This window comes from Mus musculus, chromosome 17 (genome assembly GCF_000001635.26).
Source record: "Mus musculus strain C57BL/6J chromosome 17, GRCm38.p6 C57BL/6J".
Classification (NCBI taxonomy): domain Eukaryota; kingdom Metazoa; phylum Chordata; class Mammalia; order Rodentia; family Muridae; genus Mus; species Mus musculus.
Window position 1 is genome coordinate 37,078,747 of NC_000083.6, and position 21,626 is coordinate 37,100,372.

Below are 21,626 nucleotides of genomic sequence, written 5' to 3' on the forward strand. Positions count from 1 at the left end.
CTGCGGTTTGTTAGTAATTGTGCTCCAAGAAATGAAAAAAAAAAAAAAAGCAGATGTAGGGATCTCTTTCCTCTCTCGCCTCTATCCTGGTTTCCCCCTGTTTAGTGTTAGGGAGTTAAGAAGGTGGAGAAGGGTGGGAGAAAGAAGAACCCACAAAGTAGTAATGACCAGCTATACACATATTTTTGAGAATGCTAGTAATGAACACAGAGAGAGGCTGAGGGGAAAGACTATACAAGTTAGTCTACCCAAAGGAGATGAATTTCATTTCTGCGTGAGTTGGTGGAGGGGACTGGTGTTAGAGGAAGGAGATCAGGGAAAGTGGTAAATATAGGCCTGTGAATAAAAATTGGCTATGTAGATTTAAGCAAGTGCCCTCTTCACTGCTAAGAATGAGGCCTTTCAAATGCAAATTTACTTTAGAAAAGGAAATTTTGTTCCCTGCTGGGCAGCATGAGGTGGAGGGGGGTGGTGGTGGTGGGGAGTTGATTTCCTGTAGCCTTTAGCTCCAAGTAATAGCTAGAGGCTTAGGTTAAAGCCTCCTGTTGTGCAGGGCGTGGTGACAAGCCCTGAAGTCAGAAGCTGGAGGCTCTCTTGAGAGTTTCAGACCAGCCAGGGCAACATGGTGAGACAAAAGTAAAATACTGTAAGGGTCCAAAAATCCCTGAAGGAAGACCGCAGATTCAGTGTGCAAAAACAAAGAGCGTTTATTCCCTAGAAACAACCAGCATCCGAGGGTCAGCCATTCTTTGAAAAGGTGACCCCAGAGGAACGCACACAGACCTTATAGGGAACCAGGGGAACTCTTTAGGATTAGGTAATCTAACATTTCACTTGTGGGGGCTAGGGGGTTCACAGGTGGTCAGTGGTCTGTAGTCCTATATATGAACGTTTAACCATGTGATCAAATAGGGCTGTTCAGCGCAGATGGTCCATTCTAAGATATTTCCCCACGTTTGTGATTATCCCCAGGCTGTTCTTTGGGAGGGGGTTTTATGATCTTGTTCTGGATGTTATGGTCTGTCCTTGGAGCTGGTGACTTAAGGACTTTTTTTTTTTTTTTTTTTTAAATCAGACCTGGTCCTCAAATGGAGACAAGTGGGGTTTATGTTATCCTTACAATACAAATATAAAAATGAAGCTGTGCAGTTTGAGGAATTATTCTATACAGGTTTAGGGTAGTGGTTAATTGTGCACAGTGAGAGGCTAGCTTTGCTGGGGACTCAGAAGTGAACGGATGGTCAGAAAGGACATGCAGGTGTAGCCCTGAGCTTCCAATGTCTCTGCCTCCTGTGGTATTCACAGGTCTCTGCGCTAAGTGCTGAAAGGGTCCATGGTTCGAGGAAGACACCCCATATTCAAATAGTATGTAAACACAAAGAGTGTTTTATTCTGCAGAAGTCTCCCATTACCAGAATAGAGAGACGACCAAGTGAGCTTGCAGGCCTGATTTAAAGCACATCAGGGAATTCTGGGGTAGGTGACCTCTATGTTAATCTGTTGGGTCCATCTCTATGGACATTCCATTCCCCGGGTGTAGGGACTGGAAGCTTGCCGGGAAGGTCTGTAAACAGTTGCTGAGGCAGTCTGGAAACAGCTGCTGACCCGTTTGTCCTTGCCTCAGGTCAAGTGGTGGAGCAGTTTCTGTAGCCTGGACTTGCCCAGTTCTTGGAAACAGAGATTTAGGCTTAGTCTCCTTAACTGCCAATTTGAAGCCTGTCATTGGAATCAGCCTGACCTTCTCATTGCTTGCTCCACGGAAGTCCTAACTACTGAAGGTACTAAAGGAAGGACCCTTTGAAAAGCTGTATCCTACTCAGTAGCTTTCCTGAGCAAGGCCAATCCTTATTTAATAATATTGGGTCCCTCGATTTATTTAACTCCCATCTTGATGTGCATCACACATAGTTCTCTCTACACAGCTAAGGCCCCAGTTCCTCCTCAGATAATGCTGATTCCCAAGTCAGCAGATATTTAAAATATTGTTCTCTCTGCTGTGGGACAAATTTCCAGAAAATGTCTGCTCTGCTGTGGAGAACACAGGGTTCCTTCTGAGGATTCTTGGTCTTATAGATAAAAAAAAAAAAAAAAAAAAAAAAAAAAAGATTTAAAAGGGAACTCAGAAGAATACTTGAGGACAATTTGGAGTTTGGGGGTGGGGGAAGAAAAGACAGGCAAGCCCGAAATTTCAGCTGTTGCCTAGAGGAGAGAGACGGCTAACGGAGTTAGGCTCTCTGAATCAATATCTAACAAGCATGGGCTCTGAAGGGGATGTTTGAGCACCTAAACGGGAGGTGTGCTGTGTAGGTGTGGCTCTTCAGGGAGAAAAACCGTAAGGGCAAGAGGTTTAGGATTTTGACTGGTTAATAACCAAGAAAGGGAGATAGAGGACAAAAGGAGAAGTTATGTTTTCTTAGGATGCAGAAAAGCAGGAAGGATTAACAATGAGGATTTAAAGTTAACTACATGGAGAGAACGGACTCTAGGGTATCTCATTCAGGGGGTAGTTAGTCTTTTCATCTTAACGTATCTTTAAGTAGGACAGCATTGGTGAGGGGCAGCCTCCTATCCTGGTGAATGATAGTTCTATTTGGGTTAGCTTCTAAGACAGGGGCCTATACTATGCTTTTGTGACCTTACAGTGTCTTTTGCCATTCCAATAAAACTTTACAAAAACAGTAGTGGCCACACATGGCCACAGACTGGTTTGTTGACCTCTGCCCTACACCATGACCTGTCTACGAGGCTTTGGATTCTGTAATAAGGAGTCCAAGAGACGGCAGGGGCATGGGACATTTGGGGAAGATGGTCAGAAGCCTCTTTTGCAAGCAAACTGACTTTGTCAGGGTCTAGCACTAGTAGAGGAAAGCTAGAGGTATTGGGGAGGGGAGGCCCGCCAAAGTCACGGTTCTTTCATGGACTGCAGGCTTCCAGAACCAAGATGTTCTCCTTTCAGGGGCATTAGAGCAACCTGGAGCACTTGTTTGAAAAGTTCTAGACCAGTGCTGGAGAGATGACTCCATAGTTAAGAGCACTTGTTGCTCTTGCTGGGGGCTCAGGTTTGGTTCCCAGCATCACACGCAGGTCCCCTGCAGGCATCAGGCACACCTGCGGGGCATATACATGCAGGCCAGATTGCAAGGTGGCACAGGCCTTTAATTCCAGCACTTGAGAAGCAGAAGCAGGCAGAGCTCCGTGAGTCTGAGGCCAGCCTGGTCTGCATATCAAGCTTCAGAGCATCCAAGCCTACACAATGCTGTATCAACAAAACCCAACAAGAACGAAAAACAAAATATCCCAAATATTAAAAAAAAAAAACAAAGTTAAAAGGTTGCATTACTTACAGGTCTAAGATTAGGGTTACTCAATACAACTGGAAGATGCCCTGCATTAGGACAGCCCCAAAATGTAGCTGAAGAGACATACTATGGCTGCAGTGGTGATTAAGGTTGAGATAGAGCTTAACACTGACACTCTGGGCTGATGCCAGAGTACGTGTTAATACTTGAAGTAGAAATGAAACTAGGATTTCCCTTTTCTTCCTTCACTGGTATTGTGCCCAAAGGGAGTTTGGTATTGCTAAGTTTAACAGGTGTGAGGAGCAGGTATGGCAGCAGTCCCAAGATGGCGCCCGGGACTGCAGCTAAGTCTTATGACTTGCACCTGACTTCCTCATACACCTGAAAATAAGCCATGGCCATCTCGAGAGCTGCGCAGGTGCACCATGATGCTGGCGGTGTAAACAAGTCCATATTTGGTGGAGACGTGCCCCTGCCGCCCTGATTGGCTGAAGCTGCATACCTGGTGAGGTGGCATGGCCTGCTGTGAGTGGTTGGGGGCTGAGAGTATATAAGCAGACCTCCCAGGGTGCCCTGGGTGCCCGGGGTTCCCGTAGCAGCATGGAGGTGTTCCTGCAATAAAGGCTGTTGAGAAGAATCTGACCGTGTTGTGTCTTCCTTGCCGGCCGAGGTGGGCGCAACAAACAGGAAAGCTAGGTAGATTAGAACCCTAGAGATCCTTCCACATACTTTGAGGAATAAAATTTCATGCCACGTTGTATCCACTTTCTTTGAAGTTCTGCTCATGCCTTGATATTGGTAGAACCAAGGCAGGAAGAAGTTGAGACAATTTTTGCTTTTTTTTTTTTTTTTTTTTTTTTTTTCACAAGGTCTTCCTAGGTAGCCCAGGCTGACCTCAGATTTATGGTGACTCCCTCCCCCGACTTCCTCAGCTTCCTAGTTCTCAGACCATCATAGATACTGGAACTCTAGCACATTCGAGGAAGGGCTGTCCTATTGGGGCAAACCTCCAGGCTCAACTTTCTTGTCAAAGTTGACTTCTGTCTCTAGTGGTCTCACAGGGTGCTTTGAAACACTTGAAAAACCTATAGGGAGGCTATAGGGTGGACATATGTCTAGTTAACATAGATTCTTCTTAAGTTTGAGGACAAATTGAGGCTTCTCATTTGAGCTAGGAGGGCTCTATTTATATTAAGGCAGGATTACTAACTGGATAGGTGCCAGTACTAGCTGAAAACTTTGAGAGATGGTTTTGAACTTTTAGTTTTTGCTTCTGAATAAAGCTTCATAATACTACAAGAATGAAGTGGAGGGGTGTACGTTACTTTAAACAGTACCTGGAACATCACAAGGCATTAGTATATCACACCAACTATAACGTTAATTACCCCCTAGCAGCTCTGACGTGTGCTTCTGTTTAGGGAGGAGACTTGGGTGAGGTTCCCCCCCCCCCTTTCGGCATATCGATGCAGTTCCAGATCTGCCCAGTAGATGGAAGCAAACTCTCAGGGCAGAAGTTGTTCTACCTCCTTTGAAGAGAAGCTATTCCTGTTTGTGATCTGGCTGTCTGGAATTGGTAAGGAGAAAACTGGCTGCATTTCAGGCTGCTTCCCAAGGCTCTTCCCCCAGCCCCGCCCCCCAGCATCAAGCTAATGATACCGGGACGTGTGTGTGTGTGTGTGTGTGTGTGTGTGTGTGTGTGTGTGTGGTGTTTTCTTTTTCTTCTTTTTTTTTTCCATTTTTTATTAGGTAAAATTTACATTTCCAATGCTATACCAAAAGTCCCCCATACCCGCCCACCCCCACTCCCCTACCCACCCACTCCCCCTTTTTGGCCCTGGCGTTCCCCTGTACTGGGGCATATAAAGTTTGCATGTCCAATGGGCCTCTCTTTCCAGTGATGGCCGACTAGGCCATCTTTTGATACATATGCAGCTAGAGTCAAGAGCTCTGGGGTACTGGTTAGTTCATAATGTTGTTCCATCTATAGGGTTGCAGATCCCTTTAGCTCCTTGGCTACTTTCTCTAGCTCCTCCATTGGGAGCCCTGTGATCCATCCATTAGCTGACTGTGGGCATCCACTTCTGTGTTCACTAGGCCCCGGCATAGTCTCACAAGAGACAGCTACATCTGGGTCCTTTCGATAAAATCTTGCTAGTGTATGCAATGGTGTCAGCGTTTGGATGCTGATTATGGGGTGGATCCCTGGATATGGCAGTCTCTACATGGTCCATCCTTTCATCTCAGCTCCAAACTTTGTCTCTGTAACTCCTTCCATGGGTGTTTTGTTCCCAATTCTAAGGAGGGGCATAGAGTGTGTGTGGTGTTTTCGAGACAGGGTTTCTCTGTATAGCCCTGGCAGTCCTGGAACTCACTTTGTAGACCAGGCTGGCCTCGAACTCAGAAATCCGCCTGCCTCTGCCTCCAGAGTGCTGGGATTAAAGGTGTGTGCCACCACGCCCAGCTGATACCGGGACATTTTTATTATTGGTATAGACACAGCAGCATGGATGTGACAAGTAGCTAGAGAGATGGCTCAGCATTTGTGTTCTTTCCAGGATCAGAGTTCAAGTTAGACACCCATGTCAGATAACTCAACTGTCTGTGACTCTAGTTTCAGGGGACCTCTTCTTGCTTCCTCAGACATCTGCACATATACACACACTCACACAGAGACATAACATAAAAATCAAACCTTGGGCCAGCGAGGTGTTTGAGCAGTTAAGAGCACTGGCTGCTCTTCCAGAGCTAGTGAGTTCAATTCCCAGCAATTACAGGGTGGCTCACAACCATCTGTAATGGGATCTGATGCCCTCTTGTGGTATGTCTGAAGACAGCTACATTGTACGCATAAAATCAATCTTTAAAAAAAAAAACAAAAATAAAATAAAACCTTAAAAAATAAATACGATACTTTATATTTACAGGGAAGGGAAAGGAATTAGAGATAAAGTCAATGAGATGAAGCGTATGAGGACGAGGATGAATTAATGAAAATACAGGTAGATTACATTTGATTCATGTGGTAAGGTTTTTGCATAGTTATACTCCTTTACTGAACCTCTCTTCTTTGTGTCTTACAGTCTGTCATCTACTACAGAGGCAGGATAGGTCTGAAGATGTTAGGGAGGAAAACTTAAGCCTACAAGGCATGCAGATTTCCCATTCAGCTTACTGAGAGTGTGTCAGCCGGGCTTCACTTCCTTCCAGAGCAGCCTCCTGAATGCCCTCTTTACTTCCTTGTTCCTTAGGGTATATATGAGAGGGTTAAGAGAAGGAGTTCCCACAGCATAGAAGAGACCAAAGAACTTGCCCCTCTCTCGAGCATAAGGATTCTTGGGCTGCAGATAAACAGCGATGACTGAGCTGTAGAAGAGAGTGACCACAATGAGGTGGGAAGAGCAGGTCCCAAAAGCTTTCCTGCGCCCCTTTGCAGAGCTTATCCTCAGCACTGCCCTGGCAATGGCACCATAAGAGACAAGGATGAGGCTCAGAGGTACAACCAAGATGAAGACACTGGCAATAGCCATTTGTATCTCATTATAGGTGGTGTCCCCACAGGACAGTCGAATCAAAGCAGGGACCTCACACACAAAGTCGTCAACCTGATGGTGGGGACAGAAGGGCAGGCGCAGAGTGGATGGCGTCTGAACTACTGACTCCACTAGGCCAATCGTCCAGGCCACAGCTGCCAGCTGGCAACACAGGCGAGGGTGGATGATGGTGGCATAGTGCAGGGGCTGGCACACAGCCACATAGCGGTCAAAGGCCATCACTGCTAGCAGGATGCACTCCGTCGTCCCCAGAGATAAGAAGATGAAGAGCTGGACAAAGCATCCCAGGAAGCTGATGGTCTTTTCGGGGCCCCAGAGGTTGAACAGCATCTGGGGGACACAGGTTGTGGTGAAGCAGAGGTCCAAGAAGGAGAGGTTAGAGAGGAAGAAGTACATTGGAGAGTGGAGCCTGGGATCCAGGGTGGACAGCAGGAGGATTAGTGTGTTTCCTAGGAGGGTGAGGAGGTAGGAGCACAAGACAACGACGAAGAGAACCTTTTCCAGTTGTGGGTGTTCAGAGAAGCCCAGCAGGAGGAAGCCCACGGGGGAGCTCTGGTTGACCATGGTCTCTGTATCTAGTTGGAGGGATGAGACTGTCAGCTTAGTGTGGTACAAAGGACCTGGTGAAAACTCACCCTGACTACTTCTCAGGACACACAAGGTAGACTGATGTTTCTCAGGCTCCCTTCTCCAGGCCCGTCACCTAAGGACTTTTCTTCCATTCTTCCTCCTGGTCAGATAGAGTCCACTAGCTGAGAGGAAACCAGGAGTGTGGTGGAGAACAGGTGGCTCCTCACACTGGGTTCCTGGGCAAAGGAGACTGATGTCAATAGCAGCAAAGCACTCTTTGCTTTCTTTGTGCAGTTTTCAGTGTGTTACCGTAGTGGCACCCAACTCATTCACGCACCAACTTCTGTTCTTACTAACTTTCTGTTTCTAATTTGCTTGTTCTCTTGGCAATTAACTCCTTCCTTTTCTCTGCCTCATTCTGAATATCTTTATGTGTTTCAAATACCTGTTTCTTTGCCCTTTTCTCTCTTTTGAGCTTTTCCATTTGGTATAATTTCTCCTAGTTTGTGTCATCCTGTTTTTCTTTTCTTTTCTTCTTGTCTTGTCTTTTCTTCCTCCCTCCCCCCTCTCTCTCTCTTTCTTTCTTTTTTTTTTTTGAGACAAGTTTTCTTTGTGTAGCCCTGACTATCCTGTAACTCACTCTGTAGGCCAGATTAACCTCATACCCAGAGATCTGCCTGCCTCTGTCCTGAGTGCTGGGATTAGAGGTGTGTGCCACCACTGTCTGCCTGTCTTTCTGACATTTATTGGCCTGTACATTTTTTTCCCTCTGAAGCTCTAAGGTGTAAACATTGTACTATGAGACAGGGCAGGGGTTGGTCATCTGAAGAAGTCAATGATGGTCTGGTAATCACTTTCTCCTTTTTATATTGAGATTTTACATCTGCAAAGTATTTTCCTTGGGCCAATTGTGATAGATATCTATCTGAACACCTGGTTTCTACAAATAGCTCTGCAATGATCATCCCAATTTTATCAATGATCAAACTGTATCAGGGTAAATAACATGTTTCAGGCACCTGTCCAACAGATATTAGGATGAAGATTCCAGAGATAATTTCTCGGGCCTGGTGTTCAGAGAAATGCAGAAAGAGGGGAACTGTGGCTGACCATGCTCTGCTCCTGTTCAGAACTTGAAGGAATGAAACCACATGGCTGGTATAGGTGTTAGAAATTCACCCTGTTTAGGTCAGGCATTGTGGCAGCCTTTCATGCCTTTCATGGCAGCCCTCAGGAGGTGGAGGAAGAAGGGTGATGAGTTTGAGGACAGCATGGGCCACACAGTGATTCCTTATTTCAAGAGCAAAAATGGACTCAGCAGTTAAAAGTGCTTGGTGCGAGCCAGAGTTCAGTTCTCAACACCCATGTCAAGCAGTTCACAAGCAGTTCACAAGCAGTTCACAATAGCCTATGGATCCAGCTTCAGGAAATTCAATATCCTTTTCTGGCCTCTGCAAGCACTGACACACACATGTACACATGAATACACACACGCACACATACACACACACACTAAATGAAATCTTATTCTTTGTTTCTTTGTGTTTTTTTTTCAAAGCAACCTTCTCCAATAGCAAAGAAACAAACAAAAATCTCTGGTTTCATTCGCCTTCCATCCTGAGGCTTGGTTGGTAAGTACACATCTGATATTTCACAGATGAGAAATATTTTACGTACCTTCAACGACAGAATATCCTCTTCCTCTTTGGCCAGCAATAATAGTCTGTCACCAAACTCTCAACAGGTGCTTTGTTCCCAACATGGACACCAAGAAGAAAACTGAATATAAGATTCCTCATCTCTGAATGGGTGCCTAGATATCTAGTATTAGTAAGAATTGATAATGGTTCCTACTGGGCACTTTTCTAAGTACAAGTATGTGCAATGAGCTATATCTAGTGCATAGTAGTACCTGTTAGTAAATAAATGTTAGCTAGCCTCTTCCTTGCTAGGAGTATTTCCACTGTGTAAATTCAGCAAATACTATAAACTAAGGCTAACCAAGCTGGTTGTTAAACATCTGTTTACACACATCATTATCCTTTACAACTCTGCATATCTGTATCTTCTTAACACGAGAAGTTGAAGCAAAGAAAGTTGAAATCAATAAGATAAATGAGTATATTTGTAAGCAATCAGAGTTGTGTAAACAACTATAATCCACTCTCTTTTATATAGCACAAATGAAGTCAAGGTAGGGCAGAGTCATCTCTTCCATTAAGGTTTATACAAAGAGCTTACCCCCTCAGTACATGGAAAAGTTACTATCTGTTAGTGGTCCTGGTGGTGGAAAGCCTGACATGGTATTTTGTGGAGAGTGAATCCCAGAATTCCTTTCCTGTGGAGAAACAGCTCATTAATTCAGCTGAGACCCAAGGGTTCCACAGCCCATAGACAGTTAATTAGCTTGTAATTATGGTAAAGGGGCATGGGATTCTGGAGGAAGCATGCCAGCAATAGTCCCCACTGGAGTAGGTCAATAGTTCACCCACTACCTTTCTCTCAATAAGATAGTATTTGGAATAACCAATGTCACATCTGCTCTTCTTCACCCACCATCCAGACATCTTCTTAGTTCTTTCATATATCCATATAGGACTATACCATTAACACTTCTCAAATTCTTCCCTTTCTGCTTAATTCCTTTGAAATATTCTATATTGTAATAATAATACAGATGTTCAAATCCTAGGTTTGTAGATCTCTTGAGATATTTGTCTACCCCTCATCTGATGAATCATAATGAGAACATAGGTTCCACTAGCCCAGTTCAAATGGTTATGCTCTGACTGTGTATATTTGGTAGTTGGCAGAATCCTACATTGGTTCTTTGGTATGTTGAGTGACAGCCATAGCAGTGGTAAACATGCAAATCTACACTCTCTCCACAGAGGCAGAACAGTGTTGTAATCCAGAAGATTATCACAGTGTAAAATGATAAGCAGGATGTAAAGGATGGTTGACCCCATTACTTCAGCCATGTGATTCTAATCATCTCCTAACCCAGAGGTATCTTAGAAATGATGGAATTCCACAAAGGAAACTAAGGAATAGCCACAGCTATAGTGGTGATGCCCAGGTTTCATGAGTCTGGGTCTGCATCACCGTCTTTCTGCATTCAGTCTTGCATGCACTAAATCGACTTCTTTTCTTTCCTTTTCCTTTTCCTTTTTCCTTTTTTCCTTTTTCCCTTTTTCCTTTTTCCTTTTTCCTTTTTCCTCTTTCCTTTCCTTTCCTTTCCTTTCCTTTCCTTTCCTTTCCTTTCCTTTCCTTTCCTTTCCTTTCCTTCCTTTCTTTCTTTTCTTTTCTCCTCCTCCTCTTCTTCCTCCTCCTCTTCCTCCTCCTCCTCCTTCTTTTTTTAAAAAAGATTTATTTATTTATTATATGTAAGTACACTGTAGTTGTCTTCAGACGCACCAGATGAGGGCGTCAGATCTCATTACAGATGGTTGTAAGTCCCCATGTGGTTGCTGGGATTTGAACTCTGGACCTTCAGAAGAGCAGTCAGTGCTCTTTAAGCACTGAGCCATCTCTCCAGTCCAAATAGACTCTTTTCAAGCGCTATCATGAAAAAGGACCAGACTCAGTTTAGATTTAAAGGTGTGTATGTAAGTTAACACAACAGTTTTTCTTCTAGTTCCTGTCAGAACTCTTTCATAACTGTGTTTCAATGGGACATGGACAGTATCCTTTCCTTCAGGCAAATAAGCCTGCAATAGAGAATGTATTGATTTCTGTACTTTAACTTAACCTTCTTCCTTCAATCTGTCCTTCTGTCTGCCCTTCTCCCTCCTTTCCACTCACCTTCACTTCTTGTTTTTTACAGAGTCTCCTTATGTATCCAAAGATGACCTGAAACTGTCAAGTCTTTCTAATGCTGATATTAAAGGTGTACACAGACTACTTGTCTGTAGTGTAGAGTGGCCAATTTTAAACTATAAATATGGTGGGGTTACGGTGGAACACATCTTAGGCAGAGACAGGTGGATCTCTTTGAGTTCAAGGTCAGAGTGGTCTACTTAGGAAGTTCCACGATATCCAAGGCTACATAGTGGGTCTCTCTCTCTTTTGGTTTTTTGAGACAGGGTTTCTCTGTGTAGCCCTGGCTGTTCTGGAACTCACTCTGTAGACCAGGCTGGCCTTGAACTCAGAAATCCACCTGCCTCTGCCTCCCAAGTTCTGGGATTAAAGGCATGCACCACCACTGCCCGGCAAGACCTTTTCTCAAAAAAAAAAAAAAAAAAAAAAAAAAATCAACCAACCAACCAACCAGCCAGCCAGCCAGCCAACCATAAATAAATAAACCTAGAGTTGGAAAGAAATGCACAGTTAAAAGTTACACACAGTTGTCTGTGCATGCTATAATATTTTATCATCTAGAAGTCATGGATATGAATATTCATAGGACATAAAATAACTGCAAAATTATGAGTTTAAATATTTATTATCTTTGTTTTAATATGGTTTATTCCAATATGAGTTTGTATAAATTAACTTTTTAATGCTATGTGAATGTATTTATAATGATAATTCTCTTCTTTTAAATAATTAAAAAGGATTTTTATTTGTGTGTATGTTGTATAAGGGAGATGCCCGCAGATGCCAGAATAGGGTTCAGGATCTTCTAGACATGGAGTTACAGGAGGTTGTGAGCTGCCTGATGTGTGTGTTGGAAATAGAACTTGAGTCCTCAGGAGGAGCAGGAAGTACTTTTAGCTGCTGAGCCATTTCCCAGACTTTTAGAAAAGTTCTTTTTCTCCTCTAGGACAGAGGCATGATTGTGGCGGGCTCTGGTAAAACAGCATGAAGCATAAGCACAAATGAGGACAAAAAGAACATTATAACAATATAAATATAACAAGATTTATATGAGGAAGAGAATATTAGTTGTAGGCATGATGGTAATGACCATCTGTGAAAGGTGATATTGGCCAGACTTGTGAACTTGATTATGATCATGTTCTCACGAAAATTTTGAACACATTTTTTTTCAAATATGAAAAAGGTAATACTTGCTAATCTAAATATTGTCAGAAATAAAGTTCTAGGACTATGTTTGGAAATATTGATGAGGATTCATATGAAATATTTAAAAATATATTGAGTGAGAGAAATTGCTCAGTAGTTAGGCATGCTTATTGATCTTGTAGAGCACCAAGAATCAGTTCCTAGTCCACACACTGCAGCTCACAACTTCCTGTGACTCCAATTTCTGAACATCTAACATTTTCTTCTGGCCTCTGAGGACTCCTCCATAGACATCTACACATATACACATTCAAGTACTCTCACATATACATCAAATAAATTTTAAAATGTTAAAAACATGAATTCACAGAAAATATGATTTCATAAGATTCTCTACACACACGCAGACGCTTGCATACACACACATGAACAAACCTATTTGACAATAACTGATCATATGAAACTAGTAACAAAATTTTTAAAATTTACAAACTAGTTTTCAATGGTCCATTAATCAAAATAGTTTAAAAGCCACACAAAATTAGCCCCTTTAATGTTAGAAAAACATTTTAGCTGCTCATTCATTGATTCAACATGGTTTAAAATACCATATAGCACAAACTCATTACCTAAATTTTATTTTAAATAAACATTACCTAAAATGCACACTATTACTAAAAATGTCTTCAAACATTGTACTTCAACTTCAATTTTTAAGAATGAAATTAGAAATAGCATCCCAATACCTATTTTAATAAGACTTGTTGATATACAGCCTATTTATAGCTTTCAGGACATATCCTTCAGGGTGTGAAATACCTGAAAATGTTATACAAAGTATTTTGTATCAAGATCTTCATTATTTGTTTGTAGAATTTGCCACATGGAGTATTTTCATAGGAGTTTAAAAGTATTGGCAAATTAGACAATTGTCTAATTTAGTCTTTATAGACTTGTAGAAAATTCAACCATCAGCTCCACTGAGATTATATTGAGTAAGATTTATTGATTGAGATTGTATTGATTAAGCAAAGTCAGCCAGGAGGGTAAGTGTACTGGGGGCATTAGGGTAACAGTACAGAGAGTGGGAAATAAAACTCATAAGACCCAGGGCTCCTCACACATTTGTAGTCTGTACCATTGAATGGCATCACTTCAAAGTAAGGACAAGTTCTGTGTTCTCATTTAACACCACTAAGGCTTTTGACAAAGGGGAAACAAATTTCAGTGATAGGCTTTCTTCCCAGAACCACTTACTGGTGAGTGACTTGACCACAGAGCAGGAAAGGGCTGTCATACCCATATACTGCTGCTTTTCACACGAGACCCACCAGATTCTAGACTATTGAAACATCAATGGTGGGAAGGAATTCTTAGCCTCTAGAATTCTTGGTCAAGGTAATCTTACAGTTGCAAGAAAAGTATCCATTTGAAAATCTTCCAGGCCTGCTATTCACTTTAGAGACTGTGTCCCTGTTAGAGACAAAGCTCCTAACTATGGGATATCTAATGTCTTCAAGGCTAGAAATGCTTACAGTTGATAGGGTTTTGCCAAACCAATGGAATGATTAAGCCACATGGTTACAACATCCTTCACTATAGTGTCCTAGTTGTACATCTTGGTGCAACATATGCATAATTAAAGTCAAAGCAAACCATAACTAGGTCCCCATTGTCACCCTAGCATTTCTCTTGAATGTATCAGTCATTCGCATTCCAATTACCAGTATCTCCAAGTCTCACTGTGTCTACCAATCTGGCCTTGAACTTACAGCAGTCCTTCTGCTATTTATCTCTTAGGTATTTTTGGAGTCCCCATCCTTCCCCAACAGCCTCCAGAATGCCCTCTTTACCTCCTTGTTCCTCAGAGTATAAATGAGAGGGTTCAGTGTGGGGGTGCCCACTGCATAGAAAAGACCAAAGAACTTGCCCCTCTCCTGGGCATAGGGATTTTTGGGCTGCAGATAGACAGCGATTACTGAGCTGTAGAAGAGGGTGACTACAATGAGGTGGGAGGAGCAGGTCCTCAAAGCCTTTTTCCATGCTTCAGTGGAGTTTATCCTCATCACTGCCCTGGCAATGGCTCCGTAAGAGACAAGGATGAGGCTCAGAGGCACAACCACAAGAATAACACTGGACACAGCCAACTGAATCTCATTAAAAGTGGTGTCCCCACAGGAGAGTCGAATTAAAGATGGGACTTCACACAGGAAGTCATCTATCTGCCTATGGGGACAGAAGGGCAGCTTGAGGGTAGGAGGTGTCTGAACTATGGATTGAAGCAGTCCCATCATCCAGGCCACAGCTGCCAGCTTCCAGCACAGGCGAGGGTGGATGACGGTGGCATAGTGCAGGGGCTGGCACACAGCCACATAGCGGTCAAAAGACATCACTGTCAGGAGGATGCACTCGGTGGTTCCCAAGGACAGGAAGATGAAGAGCTGGACAGAGCATCCCAGGAAGCTGATGGTCTTTGCAGGGCCCCAGAGGTTGAACAGCATCTGGGGGACACAGGTTGTGGTGAAGCAGAGGTCCAAGAAGGAGAGGTTAGAGAGGAAGAAGTACATTGGAGAGTGGAGCCTGGGGTCCAGGGTGGACAGCAGGAGGATGAGTGTGTTTCCTAGGAGGGTGAGGAGGTAGGAGCACAAGACAACAACGAAGAGAACCTTTTCCAGTTGTGGGTGTTCAGAGAAGCCCAGCAGGAGGAAGCCCACGGGGGAGCTCTGGTTGACCATAGTCTGTTTCTGCTATGAATCCAACTGGAAGTACTGTCCCATCATGATTCAATGTGTCCTGACGTTGTGCTTTTGGGACACTTCTGCCTCTGCCTCTTCTTGAGCACACCACCCAGCAGCTCCTTGTTTTTTCCCACCGCTCCTCGTCTTGTCTTACTGATTCTGTCAAATGCTAGTGGTCCTGAGGAAACAAGGAACAGGTGCATCCTTTACTGGAGCCTCTGATTCTTTGGGTAAGGGAAAAAGAGGCTGATTAAAAACATGGATTCACTCATTAATTTTTATTATCACAACAAACATTTGCTAAGCATATGTTACGATCTGAACACTGGCCTACTGTTGAAGTTGTTCTTCTGTGTGGTAGGAATAATAATGAATCTTGTGGCTGACTGATGATATGATGATAAATATTAGTTGAGAGTCATCTTACTTTCTGATAGCATTTGCAGAAGATTAGATGAGAGATTGAAACTAGGTCTATGGATGAGATATTACCCCTAATGAATGCTGCAATCTCCAGTGAGCTCAATTAGGATTCTTGTTTGAATACAATGCTTATGGGGCTGGAGAGATGGTTCACTGGTTAAGAGTGCTGGCTATTTTTCCAGAGGACCTGAGTTTGATTCCCAGTACCCACATGGGGGCTCACAGTAACTGCTGTTTTGGATCTTTCAGGTGTGCAAGTCATATAAAGACATACACACAGGAAAACTGCCCATACACATAAAACAAAATTAAAATTAAATCAAAACAATCCTTATGGCTCATCAAATTGGAACAAATATTTTCCCTCTAAGAGAAAATCTTTTTCATTACATGTATGTGGAATTTTATTTTCAGAAAGGAGTGTTATTCTTACAATGATTGTCATCTGATACTGTAATGACATAATTCCTTAAGAACATAAAATCCTAGGGATGGAGAGATGACTAAGTGGGTAAGAGCACAAACTGTTCTCACAGAAAATTTGAGTTCAGTTGCTAGCATCTATGTTGGCTCCCTACCCATACTTTCTGTTCCAGGGGATCTGACACCACTGACTTCCACAGTCACCTGTATACACGTGTGCATACTCAAACACACACACACAAACACACACATAATTAAAAACAATAAAAATAATTTTCAAAATTTGAAAAGAAAAAAGAGAGGGGATACAATTTTGACATTGAACTGTCTTAGGCTGGAAGACCTGTGAGTTTGAGATAGCCTGGGCTTCAGAGTGAGGCCTTGCCTCACAAAACTAAGCAAAAAATGACCAAACCTCATGCAGTTTGCTAGTGAAAGTCTGAAGTAGGTTAATTTAATTATTTTATTTTCATATAAGGCAAATTTTTGTTGTAGGATATTTGAAGTCTCTCCCTCTCTTTTCCCTCCCCTCTTCTTCCCTCCTTTCTTCTTTCAGAGCTAGGGTATTGTTACATTACAGAGACTGATACAAATACATGCAGGACTGACTATGTAGTCCTGAATGGATTTGAAGTTGAGGATCCTCCTGCCTCAGTACGATAATGTTTGAGATAAGAGACATCCAAAGTGGGATTTTGGTTTTGCATAATTCTTAGTTAATATGATTCAGATACGTTTTCAAATATTTTACTTTGAAGTAAGTTTATGTATTTTTTTTAAGTTTATGTATTCATAAAAGCTACCAGAGTGGTTCTAAAAGCACCTATATAATTTTTTAAAAATTCACCATTTAAAGAAATATTTTCAGTTATACTATATTCTCCAAGTATCATTTTTATTCTGAGTCATTGTGAGCAATTTACTGACATCAAGATCCTGCAACAGTGTGGTCTCTGAAACAAAATATAGAGGAAATGAATTCCAAGAACTTATATTGATATATTGCCTCATGAACAACCCATATTCCAAAGTTGTCCATTGTTCCAATACCTTCGGAAATGTTTTTGTGAGGACTCTCATAAAACACATGACCAAAAGCAACTTGTAGAGAAAATGGTTTTTAACTTCAGCTTACAGCTTTCAGGTTGTTCTTTGTCACTGAGGAGAGTCAGGGTGGGAACTAAAGAAGAGACCATGAAGGACTCCTATTTATTGGCTTGCTTTCCATGGCTTGTTCTACCTGCTTTCTTATACAGCCCAGAACCACCTACCTAGGGATGATACCACTCACATTAGGCTATACCTTTCCCTAATTAATCAAGAAAATGCCTTAGAGACTTAATTAAAGGCAAGATAATGGTGGCATTTTCTCAATTGAGGTTCTTCTTCCTAGCTTGTGTTAAGTTGACAAACAACAACACACCAAAATACACTGACCAGGCCAATAGGGCTGGATTTTTGTTTGTTTGTTTGTTTGTTTGTTTGTTTTTGCTTTTTGTTTTTTGTTTTTTTGTGCATAGTACCATATTTAGCTCAAAATTCACATACCACACTTAGCTCTGTTTAAAGCAACCCATAGTAAGTCACTAAGCTAAGGGATTTTATTTTATTTTTTTAATATTGGGCAATGTCAACAAACCATGTATAAGAACTCATAGCCTGGAAAGTTGAGCAGTCTCTTGTCTTTGAAAAACCAAAACATCATCAGAAGAACCCAGAACTGAAAGCCATAAAGTAAAGTTACTGAGGAGGGTAGAGACAGGGATGTAGAGAAGAGTGTTGCATCTTGCAGGAGGTGATGCTACTGTTGTAAAAGAGAGGAGATCTGGAGCACTGAAGCTCTCACCTTGGAGGTGGCAGGCAGTGACAGCCACTGTGACAGCCAAGAGTCAGGACCCCCTGAAGGCTGATGGAAAAGGCCTGCAGATGGGATGAGTGGACTGTGTCTCCTCACAGGTGCCCTCTTGTGTGCTTGGAAATTCTGTGCCATCTGCAGAGGGAATGGGTGGGCTGTGTCTTCTCACAGGTCCTCTCTTGTGTGCTTGGAGGTTCTGTAGCATCTTTCCTCCTCCAGTTTAACTCTGAGTCTCCTTCTGCCTTTTCCTCTTCCTTCCATTTTTTTTTAACTCTCTGAGGGAAGACCCCCCCCCCCCCCAATTTTAAGTGCTTTATTGTTACTAATTTCTGCAAAAGGCTTAGGAGCCATTTTCATGCCTCTCCTGGTCACACTCACTTCCTACCCCTATGCTGTCTTGTAGCACCTCTTGTGTTACTAAAAAGTGAACTCTTCAATATCCTTTGATATACTGTCCTAGTCACTTTCAGTAAATTATTTTCAAGATTTTCAGTGTTCATTATCCTTTGACTGTATTTCTGGCTTTGTGTGTGTGTGTGTGTGTGTGTGTGTGTGTGTGTGTGTGTGTGTGCTATGATTCAAAACTCCTTCAACTCTTTACCTGATCTAATTCTGAGCCACCAAAATTCAAATATTACTTGACAGTCTTCCAGTTATTTCTGTTTTCATAGATACATACTCTGTCTGTCTGTCTCTCTCTTTTCTTTTTTTTCTTTTTTTTCAAGACATGTTTTCTCTGTGTAGTCTTGGCTGTTCTGGAATTGACTCTATAGACCAAGCTGGCCGGTAGCTTACAGAGATCTACATGTCTCTGCCTCCAGAGTGCTGGGATTAAAGGTATGTGTTACCACTGCCCAGCTATTCTTTTTCTTTACTGATCACCAAAGACCTAAAAATGCACTAGAAAGTACGGGGAGTGGTTTGCCATATCCGCTCTTGCTGATGTCTACATTGTGACTGTCACTATCTGCTGAGAACTTTCTGTATATCTGGCCCTATGCTACATTTCTAGAATATTCACTCGCATTATGCTCTCTTTACAGAGGAGCAGTACCAGAATATTGAAACACCTTGCCCAATATTACACAGCCAAGAAGGCCAGTCTTGGATTCTGAGCCCTGTTTGACTTCCTATTCGGTACTCAAGCACTCTGCATCCACTGTGTAGCCCAGGTACAATGACTGCATTCTACCTTTGTCTGCAGATGAAGAAAAATGCAGACAGGTTAAATCCTTTGTTCAGGACAATACAACATGTACCAGATGTGTCCCCACTCTTTCAAACATGGGAGATTTTGCTGGACTACAGAAGAAAAATCCCAGGACTTACTGTGGTCAGGGGAAAGTCTTCTCATCTCTTCGCAAGTGAGGCTTGACCATGATTAGGAGCTTCTGGCCTGAATGGAGCCTCCAATTGATCTTCACACCATGAAAAGTGAGAGCAAATGATGGCTTGTGCCCCCTTGACAGCACTGGTGTTAGGGCTCAGCGGACTGTGGATGGGAATGCCATCCTGAATTTCCCAATGCCCTCTGCATCAGTGGCATTATCTGGATATGACTACTGCATGTTCTCTTTGATTTCAGATGAAGAAACACACACATTCAGAAAAAAGAATTCTTCAGGAAAATGCAATAATGCTCAACCTTGAACCAAAAGAGACTGTTCCCAGCATCTGCCACTTATCACATCTTACCACCATTATTCTGCCAAAGTCAGGAAGGTATCTTCCCTTTCTTTGGTACTTAAGATAGAAAGAAGGGATCCCTGGACTCTTATCCCATAGGGACATGTTTGTTAGTTCTCCTAGGACTCTGGTGCCTCTGCCCACTAATGGTTAATTAGCCACTGTTGATAATGATGGTTAAGATCAAATCGACAACAACATTCCATTAGAAATTTCCATAGTGATAAGGTCACCTCTGCTCCTTAGTGTCACTAGAGACAACCTTGACATTATCTTGTCTATGGTGTCCTCTGATTTCTCTTAAGCCACACTTCAACCCTCCTAATACATAAGTACTGTATTTAATGTCTTATCTCTTTAAATTGAGGAGCAGTTTACATAAATCAAGTACCTAGGTGTTGAAAATGTTTTTATTGTCATGCATTAGTACATTGAGTTCCATTATCACATGTTCAGACACACACACACACACAAAATGGATTTTGATTATATTTATTCTCTATTATCTTCTCTTGTTCCCCTTATGCCCCTCTGTCAAGCCCTTATGTTCCTTAAAACTTAGAACCATTCTAGCAAAACAATATTTTATTTATTTTCTTCTTCTACTTCTTTTCACTCTGTAGACCATGATGGCCTCAAACCTGGAAATCTGAGTGCTGGGATTAAAGGCTTGAGTCACCATAACTGGCTCTATTATCTGGAACAAAGGAAGGTGCTAGAGGCTGTGGCCCAGCGATGTGAACGCTGGGGGCTGAGTAGGTGTGGACTCTGAATGACCAATTGTGCATGTATGCTACACTCAGTTCTCTCCATGAAGCCAGGGATGAGTCTCAGGCTAATAGCCTTTATGGAAGTGAGCTTGCTTTGCTTTGTTGGGCCCAATTTAACAGACATTTAGTTTTGTTTTAGATTTTTCCTGCTTGCTTGCTAGCTTGTTTGATGTGGTTTCACTTTCTATCCATGCAGGGTTCCTAGATTGCCCTGCTGGAACTAGAAGGGAGGCCAAAATCAAAGTCTTTTTGATAAAGCACTGGAACTATATACCAGCCCATCTGAACTGTCCTTCCCAAGGTATGGATCATCCCAGCATAGGAACACTGCCCTTCTTCCTCTTGACCCACAGGTAGTATCCTAAGTACAGCCCAGCTCATCTTCTCTCTTCTGCCATACACTCAATAAAATAAAGTAAATGAATGAATGAAGTTTCCAGTTATTTATTTGTTCCAGCTGCTTACCTGGTGCCAACAAACTGAACAAAACAATATGCTCTTACCTGGTCTTTGGATGTGGTAATGAGGTTGATAACACCCCCTAGCAGAAAGAGAAAGAGGACCCCACTATCATCCATCCTTCTGCCAGCTCAGCAAGTTCAAGGCTGAATCTGGACAATATTACATGATTAGGTTTTTTTTTTTTTTAAATTGGGTATTTATTTCATTTACATTTCCAATGCTATCCCAAAAGTCCCCCACATGCTCCCCCACCCACTCCCCCACCCACCCACTCCCACTTCTTGGCCCTGGCGTTCCCTTGTACTGAGGCATATAAAGTTTGCATGAACAATGGGCCTCTCTTTCCACTGATGGCCGACTAGGCCATATTCTGATTCATATGTGGCTAGAGATACGAGCTCGGGGTGGGGTGTGGGGGGGTACTGGTTAGTTCATATTGTTTTTCCACCTATAGGATTGCAGATCCCTTTAGCTCCTTGGGTACTTTCTCTAGCTCCACCATTGGGGGCCCTGTGATCCATCCAATAGCTGACTGTGAGCATCCACTTCTGTGTTTGGTAGGCCCCAGCATAGTCTCACAAGAGACAGCTATATCAGGGTCCTTTCAGCAAAATCTTGCTAGTGTATGCAATGGTGTCAGCATTTGGAGGCTGATTATGGGATGGATCTCCGGGTAAGGCAGTCTCTGGATGGTCCATCCTTTCGTCTCAGCTCCAAACTTTGTCTCTGTAACTCCTTCCATAGGTGTTTTGTTCCCAATTCTAAGAAGGGGCAAAGTGTACACACTTTGGTCTTCGTTCTTCTTGAGATTCATGCGTTTAGCAAATTGTATCTTATATCTTGGGTATCCTAAGTTTCTGGGCTAATATCCACTTATC

The 21,626-nt window shown here is 42.6% G+C and overlaps 2 protein-coding genes and 1 long non-coding RNA gene across 6 annotated transcripts in view; 1 reads left to right on the top strand and 2 right to left on the bottom strand.

Annotated features, from left to right (window-relative positions):
• Nucleotides 1-6,444: 6,444 nt before the first annotated feature.
• On the bottom strand, nucleotides 6,445-7,490 carry Olfr90 (olfactory receptor 90). The gene has a single exon (NM_146477.2). The coding sequence runs from the start codon at nucleotides 7,415-7,417 to the stop codon at nucleotides 6,485-6,487; it is 933 nt and encodes a 310-aa protein (NP_666688.2). The 5' UTR covers nucleotides 7,418-7,490; the 3' UTR covers nucleotides 6,445-6,484.
• A 1,489-nt stretch (nucleotides 7,491-8,979) lies between these two features.
• On the top strand, nucleotides 8,980-20,708 carry Gm41579. 3 transcript variants are annotated; one of them, XR_001782214.2, is made up of 4 exons: nucleotides 8,980-9,054; nucleotides 10,315-10,432; nucleotides 18,575-18,667; nucleotides 18,874-20,708. It is a non-coding gene; the product is annotated as a predicted gene, 41579 (long non-coding RNA). The 3 variants fall into 3 exon arrangements; XR_001782215.1 differs by having other exon boundaries at nucleotides 18,575-20,369; nucleotides 20,483-20,704; XR_876797.2 differs by having other exon boundaries at nucleotides 18,575-20,708.
• Nucleotides 14,099-21,626, bottom strand: part of Olfr91 (olfactory receptor 91) — a 40,147-nt gene continuing 32,619 nt past the window's right edge. Inside the window, exon 2 of one of the 2 annotated variants that reach the window (XM_017317477.2) lies at nucleotides 14,099-15,307. In XM_017317477.2, the coding sequence (XP_017172966.1) occupies nucleotides 14,188-15,126 (939 nt within the window). In that variant the 5' untranslated portion in view covers nucleotides 15,127-15,307 and the 3' untranslated portion in view covers nucleotides 14,099-14,187. Of the gene's footprint in view, nucleotides 15,308-21,626 lie in introns of those variants that run through there. The other variant, NM_182714.2, reaches the window with a different exon arrangement.

Bases quoted from the DNA above. Each gene is read 5' to 3' on its own strand.
- Olfr90 (NM_146477.2), bottom strand. From the start codon at position 7,417: ATGGTCAACCAGAGCTCCCCCGTGGGCTTCCTCCTGCTGGGCTTCTCT.